Source organism: Phacochoerus africanus, chromosome 2, assembly GCF_016906955.1.
Source record: "Phacochoerus africanus isolate WHEZ1 chromosome 2, ROS_Pafr_v1, whole genome shotgun sequence".
In the NCBI taxonomy this organism is placed as follows: Eukaryota; Metazoa; Chordata; class Mammalia; order Artiodactyla; family Suidae; genus Phacochoerus; species Phacochoerus africanus.
The window spans coordinates 279618118-279632489 of record NC_062545.1 but is presented as its reverse complement, the minus strand read 5'-3'; the positions used below and the strand labels follow the sequence as shown (position 1 = coordinate 279632489).

Here is a 14372-nt window from a genome sequence, read left to right as displayed (position 1 = left end):
ACAGGACAACTCAAGCATGTCACGGAGAGACATGAGGTAAATTCTACAGAGTGTCAAGTGCTGCCGCCTCTCTGGAAAGGCAGGAGAGGACGGCAGCGTTCTCAGGGTCTCTTGGCGCCACTGACATCCTAAACTATGCGCAGGGCATGTATTATTTGAAGAAACAAAAATTAAGGTTAAAGAAAGAGATACATAGTAGCCACCCTGCTAGAAGAGTAAACAATGGCCCAAGAAGGCCTTCTTGCCGAAAGGTAGTCTCTTCCTGGCTCAAAAGCCATTAGGTGACCCTGAACAAACTTTAAATCCCAGGAGCCCGCACTTACTACACCACGAAATGGGGGATGTATTTCACTCCCTCAGCCGTTCTTTTTAGTGTAAACGTGGTGACCGTCTTTCTAGGTCAAGGAATAGAAGAAAGAATAAATACGCAGTTAGATAAATCCCACGGAATTTAGGAACATGAACACAAGGAACATGGTTGAACCATGTGGCAATTAGTGAGCCCCGACCCAGGAACCACTTTCCCAGTTTAGGGGGAACTGATGACCCCAGGCCTACCCACCGTCCAGGAGGCCCCTCACGTCCATAGTAAACACTCAGAATCACAAATCTAAGCCCAGAGCTTCCATTAATTTAAAGCAACCGCCACAGATACAGCACAACAGGCTCTGGGGCCAGACCACCTGCATCCACCTTCTCCACCACGAACTCTGTAACCCTGGGCCTCACTGCACCTGTCTGCTCCTGTGCAAATGGGACCCTAACAGCACCCACCTAAAAGCTGTCAGGCTTTAACGAGTGAAATCAGGCACACTCTGGCAGGGCTGGACACAGGTAAGAGCTGAGTAAGCACAGGCTGTGTCAGTGCCCTCTATTCAAGGCTGCCTGTGTGGAGTTCCCTAGTGGCTCAGCAGGTGAAGGATCCGGCACTGTCGCTGCTGTGGCTGGGGTTCGATCCCTAGCCCGGGAACTTCCACATGCCATGGGTTCGGCCGAAAAAAAAAAAAAAAAAAAGGGCTGCCTGTGGAATCAGAGATGTTGGCGTGATTTGCTCATTGGTATTCATCGAAAACCTCCTGTGTGCCAGACACCAAACAACTGCTAACCCTGTAACTGGACAGGCCAAGTCATTCCATCTCTTCCACGTCTTGTTTCCCGGACCTGCGGCACAGAGCAGAGAAAGCTAAATGAGAGGACTTGGCCGAAGACCTGGCAGTGCCTGCGACACATAAGATGCTCAATAAACGGTATCACAATCACCACTCATCTTCTCTCCTACACGTGACTCGGGGTTATCTAATTCACCTTGTTTATTCTGTTGAACCTAATACATTCCTGGAATGCTGCAGGTGCTAATAAATACTCCCTGCAATGAATTTAAGCACTTCCCCGCACCTTCTCAGTTTACTTATAACAGCCCCCCAAAATGCGAGGGAAAAGTAAATTTTAAAAGCCTGCACATTTCCTGGATAAAGGCATGCTAAGTCTACGCACCAGCGTATTGTACCAGGGCCTTTATTACACACCTTTGCTTTCTGATCGTTAAAAGTCCCCGCAGTTATTACTACACATGGAGTAATTTCACCGAAAAACTGCTAGGTCATCACTTTCTTCCAAAGCGGTCCCTTATGTCGGCCCTAAGAGCGCACTGCTTCGGCATTTCCACGGACACACCGCCTCCTGCTTGCTCGTCCCTGCTGTCCCCGCTGCGGGAAGCTAGTGGTCCATCTCACAAGTTTGATTTCTCTGCTGCCAGGGAAAAACTCCTTGAGAACCAGCAAGGGGGAGGCCCGGAACAGTAACAAAGGGATGGAACTTTTTACATCCAAAGCCCGTTTGAGCAGTTTGCCCAGAAATAAACTGAAGTCGTGCATTCCTGCTCCTGACAGCCCCCGGGCCGGCAGCATTGTCCGGGGAGAAGCGCGCCGGACCAGCCAACTTTTCCTTAAAGACCGAGCCATCCTATTCGGAACAAAGTGAAAGGTCAGCGGGGCGCAGGAGCGGCGCCGGGAGCGCACAGCCTCGCCTCGGCTCGCGCCGCCAACTTGGCCGGCTCGCCCCACTTTCCCTTTTGTCCTCCGCCCCTCGCGCCGGGCTCCCGGCCGGGCCCGCGGGCGGGGGCGCGGGCGCGAGCGGCGGCGGCGGGCGGCGGCTCTCCCCGCCCGCGCCCCCGCCTCGCCCGCCCGCACAAAGCGCGCCCCGCGCAGCGCGGCCCGGACGCCCGGCCGCCGCGGCCCGGCCTCGGCCTGAGGCGCGGCGGCGGGGAGGCGCCGGCCCGCCCGCCCCCCGCCCGCTCGCGCCCCCGCCCGCGCGCCCGGCCCGCCCGGCCCGCCGGCCCGCGCCCGCCCCGCGCCCGTGCCCGCGCCCGCGCCCGCCGCCGGCCCGCTCCTCACCTCGGCATCGGCGGCGGCCATGGCCCGGGCCCGCAGCGTGGCCCCGCCCCTCCCGCGCGCCATCGCCCCGCCCGCGCCTCGCGGCCCAGGGCGAGGCGGGGCCGGCCGCGCGCGTCTGCGCCTGCGCCCCCGCCCGCGCCTGCGCGCTGCGCCCGAGAGCGGCGTCCGCGGCGCGGGCCTGCGCGGGCCGGAACCGGAGCGCGGCGGCGGGCGGCAGGGGCGACAGGGGCGGGGCCCGGCGCAGCGGCCTTCCGGAGGCGTCGCGGCGCTGCACGTCGTCGCCCCCTTGTCGTCCCGCGAGCACAGGCTCCTCTCTCTTTGCATAGACCCTCTGGCGGGCTGGCCGGGGTGCGGGAGGCCGCCTGACCTCTAACCCCGGACACACGTCGACTCCGTCGGCCTTCGCAGGAGGCGGACCCCGACTTGCGTCCTAGGGCGGTGCCGGGGTGGGGATTGTGTGGGGCTGGGAGGGGTGCCCCAGTTGTGGCAGTATCCGGTTGGAAAGAATCAGCTCGGGGGTGGGAGTGCTCCGGTTTTGGGGAGTGCTTGGCGTGGGTGGGGAGATGGCTGGGGCGGGGCGGGGGGGGACGTCCTGTCTGAAAAAGTTGCCTAAGCCGGGGAGAGGGGATGTCCCAGTGGGAAGGGCTGCCTCCATTAGGGGTGCTGCCTCAGTTAGTGTAAATGCCCCAGCGCCGCGGTGCTCCTCCAGGGGGCATGTCCGGAGTGTGGGGGAGGGTGCTCTGATACGGGAAGGTGTCCCTCTAGGAGGGTGTGCCCTGCCTGGGGGCAGTGTCCCGCGTGAGAAGTGTCCCAGTGGCGAGGCTAGTCCCCATGGGGGCATGCTTTGGTAGGGGAAGATGCCTGGCTCTGGGGGTGCGCTCCAGTGAGGAAGTGTGCGCCACCTGGGCGGCCTCCCAATCACCGCAGCCTACCTGCAAGCCCCCCAGTTAGGCACACGCAAGACCGTTCCTGCAAATCAAGCAGCCTTCATTGGACAGCACCACATAAACTGGCTTGGGCGACCCACACCCCCACAGCCAAACCTGTCTCTCCCATCCTGTAGGAGTGGAGGAAAGAAACAGATTGAAAGCAGGGTTCTCTGGCCAGTCTTCACAGCAGAAACTGAGGAGGCCCTGAGTCAAAGGCTAATCTGGGCCTCGCTCCTGTGAGGGCTCCATCTCATGGGAGGTGAGACTCCAGGAAAATTCAACTAAGTCAAACATTGACAGCACACACAGGTGCAGAAGAGGTGATGGACGATGGTGAGTACAAAGGAAGCCTTCCCAAGTTTCGAGGGCATCCGCCCAAGTCAGCTCCTTGCAGGCCGGGAGCCTCAGGATGGGGAGCTCAAGAGCATTTGTCCTGTGGCCTGCACCCAACCTGCCTTCTCCCACTCCTACCTCTCTGGCACCCTCCTCTCCATTTGCATTCCTGCTTTCGGCCCTAGTCTGCCCCTTCTCTAAAACACTTGTAGTTCAGGTGTATATGTAGCTAACTTCTTGACAACCCTTGAGTCTTAAATACCACCGCTTCAGGAAGTGTCCCCTTGCCCCTACTTAAAGACAGTACTGCACGGCAAAACTTACTTTATTTTGCTCCATAGCATTCCATTGCCATATTGTCTGCCCCACTAGAATGGAAGTCCAAAAAGTCAGGGATTTGTGCTTTGTACATCCTAGTACCTAGAACAATGTTTGGCATGCAAGAGACAAAATATCTGTTGAATGAATAAATGAGTTAAGATGTGGAGGAAAATCCTTTACTAAGTGAATAGCAAATGTAAATGAATGTGTCAGAAGCAGGTTTTACTCCCACTTTGCACCATGAGCCCCACCAGCCCTACCCTCATGTTTCTGACCACCGACGTTGGGTGCCGTTCTGGGCAGAGGATGTGTTAGATGTGTTGACTGTGACCACCAGGTGAGTCCTGAGAGGCAGACATTGTTTTTATCCATGTTCTGCAAGTGAGCAAACCAAAACAGGGGAGTGCCTTCAAGGCCACACAACTGTCAGGAGGCAGAGAGGATACTCAAAAGACTCTCAGCTATGAGGCTGCAGTTTCCAGCAGATGTTTCACAGATTATCCTGCTTGTGGCATGCTGTGTGCTCTTCTCCAGTTCTCACCCTCTCCTTGTCCCATAGACTGTGACATTTGAGAGTACATGGCTGCCTGCACATTTCCAGCTGAGAAAAGTGGCCAGTGCGACACTGTGCAAAAGTGGTGGCAGATTACCTCCACCCTATGCCACCAGAACTTGGAGCTACAAGCCCGGTAAGATGCGTGATGGTGAAAACTGGAACAGACATCCTGGACCCAGGAGTGGAAACCTCGACTTGAGAATGACAGATGTGCTACCAAGCCCAAAACTTCCACGTCTAGACTGTTAAAGGCACAAGAAAAAAGCTTCTACCATGTTATGGGGGGTTGGCAGGGGAGGTGCTCTACCTGTCCCCGCAGGGTCCCACGAGCTTACTACAATAGACTAAGGTAATTGACACCCCTAGCCAAGGTCACCCCTTCGCCACATGGCAGACCTCAAAAGCCTCAATACCACCGGCAGTTTCCCAAAGCACATCCCAGGATCCTGGCACACAGGGTGTTTACCGGCCCTCTGTAGCGTCTGCAAGATACCCCTTTAGGAAACGGTGCTTTCTCAAACCTTGATTTTTCGTTTGCCCCTGGGTTTTTAGAGTCCCAGACGGCAGTCCTTTGAAATGTAGACCACGGGAGCGGGCTCGTGTTGTTCACCCTTGGCTGGGAGAGAAGCAGCATCCCCGAGCTGGACATGGCAGTGATGTCGGCAGGGGCATGAGACGTCAAGGCAAGGATAAGGGACCTGGGGAAGCCCGCCCCCTCACCCCCGACAGGACTTCCTCTGGCGCACGAGGCCTAAACTTTATTGCTTGGAGCGGTGGGTGCCGGGTCGCAACCCCTCCGGTGTGCGCTAATAAAGTAAACGGAACAGGGCTGTCTGCTCCGCTTTCACAAGGCCACTTGGAGTTAACGCTGAGGCTCCAGTCAAGCACATCTCGACTCCGAAAGCACATCCTGCAGCAGAAGCTGGAAGCTGAGCGCCAGCCACAGTTGCCAGAGCTGCCCCTGCTCGCCCTCCCGCTGCGCACCCGGAAGGAGGAGGGACCTAGAGCGGAAGCGCGGGGCGCGCCGGACGGGGGCGGGGCCAAGGGACGGGGCGTGTCCTGCGGGGAGGGCGGGGCCAAGGAGGGCCCCCAGCCCACCTCCCGGGGCTGCGCGCCCGCCACAAGCCCACGTCCGGCGGAGGAGGTCGCCCGACTCGCCGCAGTGCCCAGCTCTACAGATGATGCGCTTTATTTACACCGCGCCTCTCTAGGCCCCCAACCCCCGGGGAGAGCCCGACTGCAGGGTAGCCGCGGAGGCTGGGCCAGAGGCAGAGGCCGCGGGGAACGGCCGGGCAGCGGCGGGTCCTGAGGAGGCCGGGCCAGGCCGGGAGTGAAGGCACAAGGCCCTGGGAGCCAGGTCCCAGGACAGAGGTCAGCCCGTCCAGAGAAGGCGACATGCGGTCAGCTCCTGGGGGTCAGGCAGGGGTCCACACTGCCGCAGCTCTGCTCATAGGATGGTGGGGCCTCTGCAGGGAGAGAGGCGGGTCTGCAAGGGGCCCGTGGCGCCCCCTCCCCGCCAGGCCCCAGGCCCCCACTCACCATACGGGTAGCCCCACGAGCTGTACTCCGGGGGTAGGATCAAGGTACTGGTGGTGGGCACCGGCCCTCCAGAACCCTCTGCAAAGTAGGGGACGGTGGCACCTGTGGAGATACACAAGGGAGGGGGCAGAGGGTGGGGGGCGGGGCTGCCATCCGGAGGATGGGGTTCAGGGGCGCCAGGCACAGAGCCGAAGGCTGCAGGCGGCTGCTGCTGCTGCGAGTGGCTCTTGGTGGAGAGAGAGACAGGGTCCGAGAAGAAGTGGGGTCCACTGGCCACAGCCTCTGCCTCCTCCTGGGGTGGCGCAGAGGGCACTACCGGAGGTGGCCCTGGGCCTGGCCGGGGGCTCAGTGGAACTTGGTTCACAGCGATATTGCCAATGAAGACTGGCAGGGTCACAATGGCTTCCGGAGTCTTCAGGGAGACCTGGGGAGGTTGCGGGAGTGAGGAGCCAGGCCGCTGGACCCTCCCCCCACGGCACCCCTGCACCCCTGGCACCTGCAGGTAGTAGTCCACATGGATGAGGCTGCAGCCCGGCAGGGCCGACTGGGGCAGGGCGGGCACTAGGATCTGCTCTTGCCACTGAGCCCGCCTCCAGGCCTTGACGCTGGCACCCTCCACCTCTGCGATGGTCCGCACGTCATAAATCCAGCGCTTGGCCTTATAGGACACTTTCTGGGGAGGGGCCAGCCGGTGAGCCTGGGCACGCCAGCCACCTAGCCCTCCTCTGTCCCACGGGGACACGGCCTGGCAGTGACTCTGACCTGCAGCAGACTGGCCACCACAGGGCTGGTGTCCTTGCCTGACTGGTTCTCGATGTCAGCCTGCAGCCGCAGCACCTGCCCCACCACGTAGCCTCGGAGATCGGTGCTGGCCGTGAGGACCACGCTGCCTGTCTTCACCAGCTTGTAGGAGAACTTCCTGGTGGTGGAGGCCACATTGGGTTGCTGGGGAGGAGGGCGGAGAGCAGGGTTGTCAGGTGTGGTCAGGCTGAATCCCTGGGGCCCCTGAACATGGCCCAGTCGGCTCAGAACAGAGGGGCCACTGCTCTTCCAGACCCTAGGTGCCTCACCTCTGCTGGGGACAGGGCATCAGCAAGGGTGGGGCCCCCAGGAGGCCACGCTCCAGGCTCACCTCGATGTCTGGGATGCTGTTCAGGTTTAGGGGGCTCAAGATATAGAACACGCGGCTGCACTGGTGATCCTTGGAAAAACGTGGCGTGTCAATGGTGGCCCGTACCTGGTGCACAATCTTCCCAAAAGGGCCCTCAAAGGACGTGGGCGCTGTGGCTGGAGAGAGAGCAAAGGACTGGCACCCGACTGCCCCCTGCCTCACCTCCCACTCCACATCCCCCCCCCCCCCCCCCGCCCCCCCCGCTCCACTGCCAGCTGTCGCCACCAGGCCAGGTCTGGTCAGGCTGGGCTCTCACCAGGAAGCAGGAACTGGAAGGGAAAGCTGTGCTCTCCAGCAGGCAGGCTCCCTGCAGAGACAGAAAGGAGGATGGGGAAGACGGGGCCTCAGGAGCCTCTTGGTGACATCGCAGGGCCCAGCAAGGAAGCAGGCCCACAGCAGACCAGCTCACACTGCTGCTGGCTGCCGGGTCTCCCAGCCTCTGTCTCCAGCACCTTGGCAGCACAGGGCTGTGGCCTGGGCAAAGGATGGGGGGCAAGAACCCATCCAAATCCAGGAGCAGCTGGGCCCTCTTCAGCACCCAGCCCTTCTCAGGCAGCATCAGAGTGCACAGTCCTAGCAGAGGGCGAGCCAGCACGGGGGCCCAGAGGCAGATGGAGAGGCAGGGCAGACAGACAGACCCCATCCCGAGCAAGAGCTGCCGCAGCAGATCACCAGGTGGGATAAGGAGGTTCCCAGACTCACCCTTGTCGGCCAGGGACAGAGCGCTGTTGAAGTAGCCCTCCTCCGCCACCCACGCCGCGTCGTTGGCCTTGTTGGAGACCCTGCAGGACCCTGTACAGGTCACCCGGATGGCTGCAAGAAGGAATCGCGTGAGCCCCAGCCAGTTGCTGGCCTGGGCCCTCCTGGGCCACAGCACAGAGATTCAGGCAGGACTGGCAGCACTGGGGACCAGGCAGTGGCACCAGCGAGGCCCTGGGAAGGCGGGACACCTCCTGCCTATCCCACATCTCGGGGTGCTCCTCGGGAGCCCAGGCGGGAGGCGCGAAGTTCCACTTGGCCTGTGGTCCAGAACAGGAAGGCCCCGGTGATCACCCAGATGGCCGCTAGGCAACCCCCAACCCTACCGGACCGGTGAAAAGTCGGCTCCCTACAGGGGATGCTTGGGAAAGCAGCGCTGATGAGCAGAGGCTGTGGGGCAGCTGACCTCCAACCCCAACCGCTCTGCAGGTGTCAGGTAAGTCAGTCAGGCTGAGAGGCACTCCTTCCTGCTCCAGGAAGCTAGCGGCCACCAGCGCACTCTGCAGGAATGTGGTCAGACCAGCCTGGGCAGGTAGGGAACCTAGCAGTCTGGCACCGGAGGGTGGGGACACCCTGGGCTTCCTGGGCCAGTACTGCCCAGGAGAGCTGATTCCTGCATGCAGACGCCCCACTCCCCAGAGGAAGCACGCAAAGCAGGAACTGTGGCAGCCCAGGGGCATCCTGGTCAGTCCAAGAGACCTGTGCCCAGAGTCCATGATGGTCAGAAGGCCATGGCTGGACCAGGCTCAGCTGCAGCTGCTCACCAGAGAGGACGCTACAACTGGAGACACAAGCAGGGTGGGGGACGGGAGCTCAGCAACGGGGGGCCCTGCAGCTCTGTCCATCCTTCCCCTCCCTGCAGGGCTGAGTCAAGGCCAAAGGCTTTAGCCTGTCTGCCCAGCTCCTCTGCCTTCCCCAACTTGACGGACAGGTGAAGGGAAAGTGACTCAGAATCTGACGCCCTCCTGACAGACCCACCAGGCAGGAAGACCTGAGGTCTCAAATGCCCAGGGCCAGGGGTCAGCCACACAGACTATGTCCACCATCCCCCCAGCTGGCCCCACCTTGCCAACACGGCCTCCTGCTGCTCACCCGCCATGCACCTGCGGCTCGTCCTCCAGCCCATCAGCACTGCCCGTGACCGGCCCTCAGCCTCCAGGCCAGCCCAGCCTCACCACCTGGGCCTCAGCCCTCATTTCTAATCCACCTTCCATCAGTCGCCCCCTCCTAGAGCCAGACCTGGAACTGTTCCCACCCTGGACGTCTGGGACACTGAGGCGCTCCTACAGACTAAGACAGCCCAAAAGAAACATGGGGAACAGGCAGAGGAGGGGAAGCCTGACTACAGAGCGAATAGAAGACATGCTGGTGGATGCCAGACACCACCCTGCTTTCAACACCTCCCGTGGAGAGGGCTGCCCACCTCCCCTGGGGTTGGGCTGCCCTGGGAGTGCTAGGGACAGAGGATGCTGGAGGGGCACAGTGGTCCCCGGACTGGTCCGGTGCCAGCTGTGCACTGTTGAGGGACCCCAGTGGATGGCACCTGGAGCTCAAGAATCACCCACCTCTGCCCCCATTTTTTTTTTTAGTTGTTTAAGGGCCACACCTGTGGTACATGGCGGTTCCCAGGCTAAGGGTCAGATTGGAGCTGCAGCCACTGGCCTACACCACAGCCACAGCAACACGGGATCCAAGCAGCGTCTTCAACCTACACAGGAGCTCATGGCATTGATCCTTAATCCACTGAGGGAGGCCAGGGATCAAACCCTCATCCTCATGGATACTAGTCGGGTTCGTTACTGCTGAGCCACAACGGGAACCCCCTCTGTCCAAATTCCTAGCGCACGACACCACAAGCTATGATAAAACCACTTAGGTTAGGGTTTTTTGGTTTTGGGTTTTTTTTTTTTTCCTGTTTTTGGTTGCACCTGAGACACACACACGTTTCCAAGCCAGGGACTGAAACCACACCGCAGCCATGACTCGAGCCACAGCAGTGACAACACCAGATCACCGTGGAATACTAGGGGTGATTTGTTACTTGTGACCTTCACGTAGCAGCAGATAAAAGAAGAAATGTGTCACCTCACTAGGATTTGGGGAAACGCAGATAACTTAGCAACTATTAACTATTTTGACAAGTGTCACAGAGGAGGTAGAAAAACAGACACTCCCTCCACAGCGATCCAAGCGCAGACCAACGAAGGCCCCGGAGAAAAACCAGGCAATTCTACACACACGCCAGGAGGTCCAGCAGTTCTCAGAATCTCCCCCTATTTCCTCAGGATCCTCCAGCAACACCGCCCCTAACCGCAAACCATCTAGGCAGAGCCCCCGTGTCCCACAGCAGGGCAGCGAAAACAGTCACCCGCTCGGCCTGGACGTGGCCCCAGGATTAAGGTGAAGAAGCCGCAGGAGCACCTGACCCCAAAAAAACAAGTCGACCCTTGGTCATTCCAGATGGGCCTGAACTCTGCGAGCTTCTCAACAAGCTGCCGGCAGGCTGAGGCCACGTGGGGACCCTGCCTGGGTGAGCAGCCTCCAATCACTGCCTTGGGGTCAAACCGCCCTGTCTACTCTCCCCTGCAAAGGAGAACAGTGGAGGCTCAGGGGCTGGACACACAGCAGGCCTGTCCCTCCTACTCTGTGCGGGGTGGCTGCTTCTGGAGGTGAGGCAGGGCCAGGTGTGTTCTGGCAAAGGGACGGCACCCCATGGTGCCCTCTACGTTTGACGTGTTTGGGCTTTTTTATGGTCCCCTGTGGCACAGGGAAGCGCAAGTTCCTGGGCCAGGGATTGGATCTGAGCTTCAGCTGTGACCTACACCACAGCTATGGCAATGCCGGATCCTTTAACCCACTGCATCAGGCTGGGGATCACACCCGCACCTCTGCACCACCAGTCAGATTCTTAACCCCCTGAGCCACAGCGGGAACCCCTGAAGTGTTCAGTTCTAACAGTGCTTGGACGCATGACAAAAGGCAGGCACCAATCAGTCTTGGGCAGCCTGAGGCTGCTCTGGTTCTCCAAAATCATCACAGGGATTCTGCATCACAGTGACTTCTGGAACTTTCCTCTTGAGCCAACACACTCACCTGTCCAGCAGCCCTCCCCCTATGCACCACCTGCAACCCAGCCAGGAAGACCTCTGCTTGCTCCTCTTTCTGTTCTGGTCCCAAAGGTCTCTCCCACCCACCCCACCCCCTGCCCCCGCGAACCTGGACGCCCGGCCTTGGAACACATCTCTTCTCTACAGCTCTGGCCTGCGAACCACTTCCCTCTGTCCTTTCTCCAAATCTGTAACACGACAGGCGTGACCACGCCCACCTCCCAGGCCTGCTCGGAGGACCCCTGCGTTGGTCCCCAGCCCATGGCCAGAGTTCAGGGAGCTGGCAGAGCTGGGGCTGCTGGGGCTGCAGTTTGGGCCTCACCCTCCCTTGTCGCCCACCTCGGGAGCAGAACACAGGGCAGCCCCGCCTGAGCGCCAACTACAGGCTGGTCGAGACCTGGGCTCCAGGAAAACGGCTCCTTCCCTGGCTTTCTTCCACATCAGCTCCCACAGCTGCCAGCATCCTCAAGGCTGAGTGCAGGTCATCACTCAGTCAAGCGTTTAGAGGCCTGTGCCCCCATCCTCTGTGTCCTCCTGGGGGGCCTCCCTGTTGCATCACTGGCTGGTAGCAGGAGCCCAACAAGTATCTTCCGAGTGAAAGACAAAGAACCCCGGCTTTCCTTTCCCACCCCAGGCAGGCCTGGAGCCCTCCAGCAGCCCAGGCAGCCATACCCCCTCTGCCCCTGGAGGGCAAGCTGCTTGGTACCCGCTCTGAGCAACTCCCAGGCTGGCCCGTGACCTGACCTGTTCCTCCCCTACCCAGGGCTCAGCGGGTACTTTTATAGTCAGGATTATCAGAAGGGGCTCCTTCGATCCTGCACCCCAGCTGTCCATCCAGCCACATTCCACCCACCACAGGGAGCCTAGAGGGCTCTGCTCAGCCGAAGCTAGTCATGCACAGCTCATGTCACTCCTTCACCACGGTCAGCAATGGCCTGTCTGCCCTGGGCCCCAGCTACCAGAGGGTGTCCGTCTGTCCTCTGTCCCGTGGGCTGCATGGCACCAGCCCCGAAGCCAGAAGCCTACTAGCCACATGCACCTCTTACCTCTGGCTCGTGCCCCAGAGAAAAGCTGCACTGTCCCCACTGTGCCGCTCCCACAACCACACCTACCCCACCCAGACCCCGAACTCTAAATGGAGAGCAGGAGAGAGGCCACCAGTCACGGGAGGAGGCGCCACACAGCTGCTCGCCTGACAAGAGGCATCCTACAACCAGCTTCTTCCTAGACCCCTGGTGCCTCAAAGAGTGAGAAAGTCTGGGGTCCAACCCATCCAGGATGGAGGCAGCAGCTGCCCAGAGAGAAGGACAGTGGCTCTCAGTCCTCAGCCACACAGGGGCCTGGGGCCAAGGCCAGAGGGAGGCCCAGCAGCTGCGGTTATAGCCAAGCACCCCCAAGACAGAGCGGCACCCCGGGACAGACACACCACACAGCCTCACAGCCGGAGCCGGAGTTCTGGAGAGAGGCCCTGGGCCGTGGCTTTGTGCACCGCACTCTACCTCTCCCGGCCAAGGTGTGAATTCCCAAACACATCTCAGCAGAGGAGACCTGCACCTTAGCAAGTGCCACCGCAGCAACCGGATCCCCAGTCTCAAAGCCCCAGATGTCTGCGCCAGCAGAGAGTGACTGGCCAGGAGGGCTCAGGTTCAGCTCCCAGATGCCTGCTGGGCCAGGGGCCTGGGCTCCCTGGGATGAGCAAGACCCTCCCAGCCCGCTAGAACTAGCCTTAGACTGGGTGTGAGCCAGTGCCCCTGGGGATCTGCACACTCGGCGGGGCTGTCAGGAAGGAGGCCCTGAGCCAGGACCCTGGGTATGTGGGAAAGCAAGCCCAGGAGGGCCAGGCTTCAGATGAGGACCACCCAGCAGGTGAGGGCCGCAGAGGACCGGAGACCCTACAGAGACGGTTGGGGGCGTCCTGGGTCCAGATCAGAGTGGCCTTCGCCGAGGTGCACCGGCTCAAAGCCGCCGCCTCGACTCTGGCCGCCTGTAGGCAGAGAGGACAGGAAGGGCAGATGCGGAAGGACTGGGCCACCCGGGCCTCCCTGCTCCGCCCCGGCCGCCGCTGGCCTCCCACCCCAGCGGTCAGCGGCCCGCCCCGCCGCCCCGCAGCCCTCCCGCCGGCAGGACCCGTGCCCCGGGCGGAGGGGGTGGTCGGCGGTCCCCAGGCCTCGCGGGTCCCAGGCCCCGCGCCCCCGAAGCCGCTCCGGAGCACCGAAGCCGCTCGGGAGCTCCGCCCCGCCCCGCAGGTGCGGCCCTCCCCGGACCCCGCGCCCACCTCGGAAGGGCAGCGGCGCCGCCAGGCGCACGCGCACGGCCCCCGCCAGCGGCTCCCCAGGGCTGTAGACGACGCGGCCGTGGCTCAGGCAGACCTCGAAAAGCTGTACCCGCCCCATGCCGCGGCCCAGGCCGGGCAGCCGCACACTGACGCCCCCGCCCCGCCACCGCCGCCGCCGCCGCCGCCGCGCTCCGAGCCCCGCCCCCGCCCCGCCCCGCCCCGGCCCGGCCCCCGCTCCCCGACCGCCCCCACCCCCCCACCTCGGTCCCCGCCGGGGCCCCGGCCCCCGCTTCCGGGCCAGCTCCCAGCCCTCCCCAGCCAGCGCCCCGAGCCGGCTCCTGCCCGCCCGGCCTCGGTCGGTGCCCCGACCCCGCCCTGGCCCGTTCCCGCCTCTCCTCGCCCCCCCGCACCACCCCGCCACCACGCGCACCCCGCCGCGCGCCTGCTCCCCCTGGTCCCGCAACGCCCCCTCCAGCCCCGCCTCGGTCCGTCCCCCGCGCCCCGCCCCGGCCGCCCGGGTGGAGCGCCCGCGGGGCTCGCGGGAACCTGGCACACCTGCGCCCCCTGCTGCCCCAGCGACCGCGGCGGCTTCACCTGCCGAGCGGACGCGCGGGGCCGACGCCCCCTCCCAGACTCCGCCCCGGGAGGGTCTCCCCCGTCCCGCGTCTCGGTGCTGAGAGACAGCGCTAGGCTGGGTTTGTGCCCCGGGCTGGGGGCTCTTGGCCCGCAGCAGCGGGAGAGAGAGGTGAAGGATGGGGCGCGACACCCAGGCGCCGATTCGCTGGCACCCTGGAGAGTCTAGCTAGGATTAGAGAAGGGTGCCGGCGCCCACTGGTGGGTTAAATATGGGATTGCTTGAAGGAGGGTGTCAAGGTGACCAGTTTTCCAGAACAGCTGGGTGAAAAGCGTGGCTTTTTTTTTTTTTTTTTTTTTTGACGGAGACGACCAGCCAGGATACAAGTTGTTTTGGCAGTGGGAGAAAGTCATGA

General features: G+C 61.8%; 2 protein-coding genes and 1 long non-coding RNA gene across 8 annotated transcripts in view; 1 reads left to right on the top strand and 2 right to left on the bottom strand.

Annotated features, from left to right (window-relative positions):
• The window catches only part of EHMT1 (euchromatic histone lysine methyltransferase 1), a 146272-nt gene extending 143827 nt beyond the window's left edge, over positions 1–2445 (bottom strand). For all 3 annotated transcript variants that reach the window (XM_047769111.1, XM_047769114.1, XM_047769112.1), the window contains exon 1: positions 2394–2445. In XM_047769111.1, the coding sequence (XP_047625067.1) occupies positions 2394–2414 (21 nt within the window). In that variant the 5' untranslated portion in view covers positions 2415–2445. The remainder of the gene's footprint in view (positions 1–2393) is intronic.
• Positions 2446–2981: 536 nt separating this feature from the next.
• LOC125120604 (uncharacterized) lies at positions 2982–5428 on the top strand. Its single transcript, XR_007133352.1, has 2 exons — positions 2982–3655; positions 4536–5428. It is a non-coding gene; the product is annotated as an uncharacterized LOC125120604 (long non-coding RNA).
• A 277-nt stretch (positions 5429–5705) lies between these two features.
• ARRDC1 (arrestin domain containing 1) lies at positions 5706–13542 on the bottom strand. Of its 4 annotated transcripts, XM_047769109.1 has the most exons (8): positions 13384–13542; positions 7945–8055; positions 7499–7549; positions 7204–7358; positions 6834–7016; positions 6568–6744; positions 6072–6495; positions 5706–5998 (listed from the first exon to the last, which is right to left on the bottom strand). In XM_047769109.1, exons 1-8 carry the CDS (start codon positions 13499–13501, stop codon positions 5934–5936), a joined length of 1284 nt encoding a protein of 427 aa, XP_047625065.1. In that variant the 5' UTR covers positions 13502–13542; the 3' UTR covers positions 5706–5933. The 4 variants fall into 4 exon arrangements, with proteins under 4 accessions (XP_047625065.1, XP_047625064.1, XP_047625063.1 ...); XM_047769108.1 differs by having other exon boundaries at positions 5706–6495; XM_047769107.1 differs by lacking the exon at positions 13384–13542 and adding an exon at positions 11218–13183 and having other exon boundaries at positions 5706–6495.
• Positions 13543–14372: the final 830 nt, after the last annotated feature.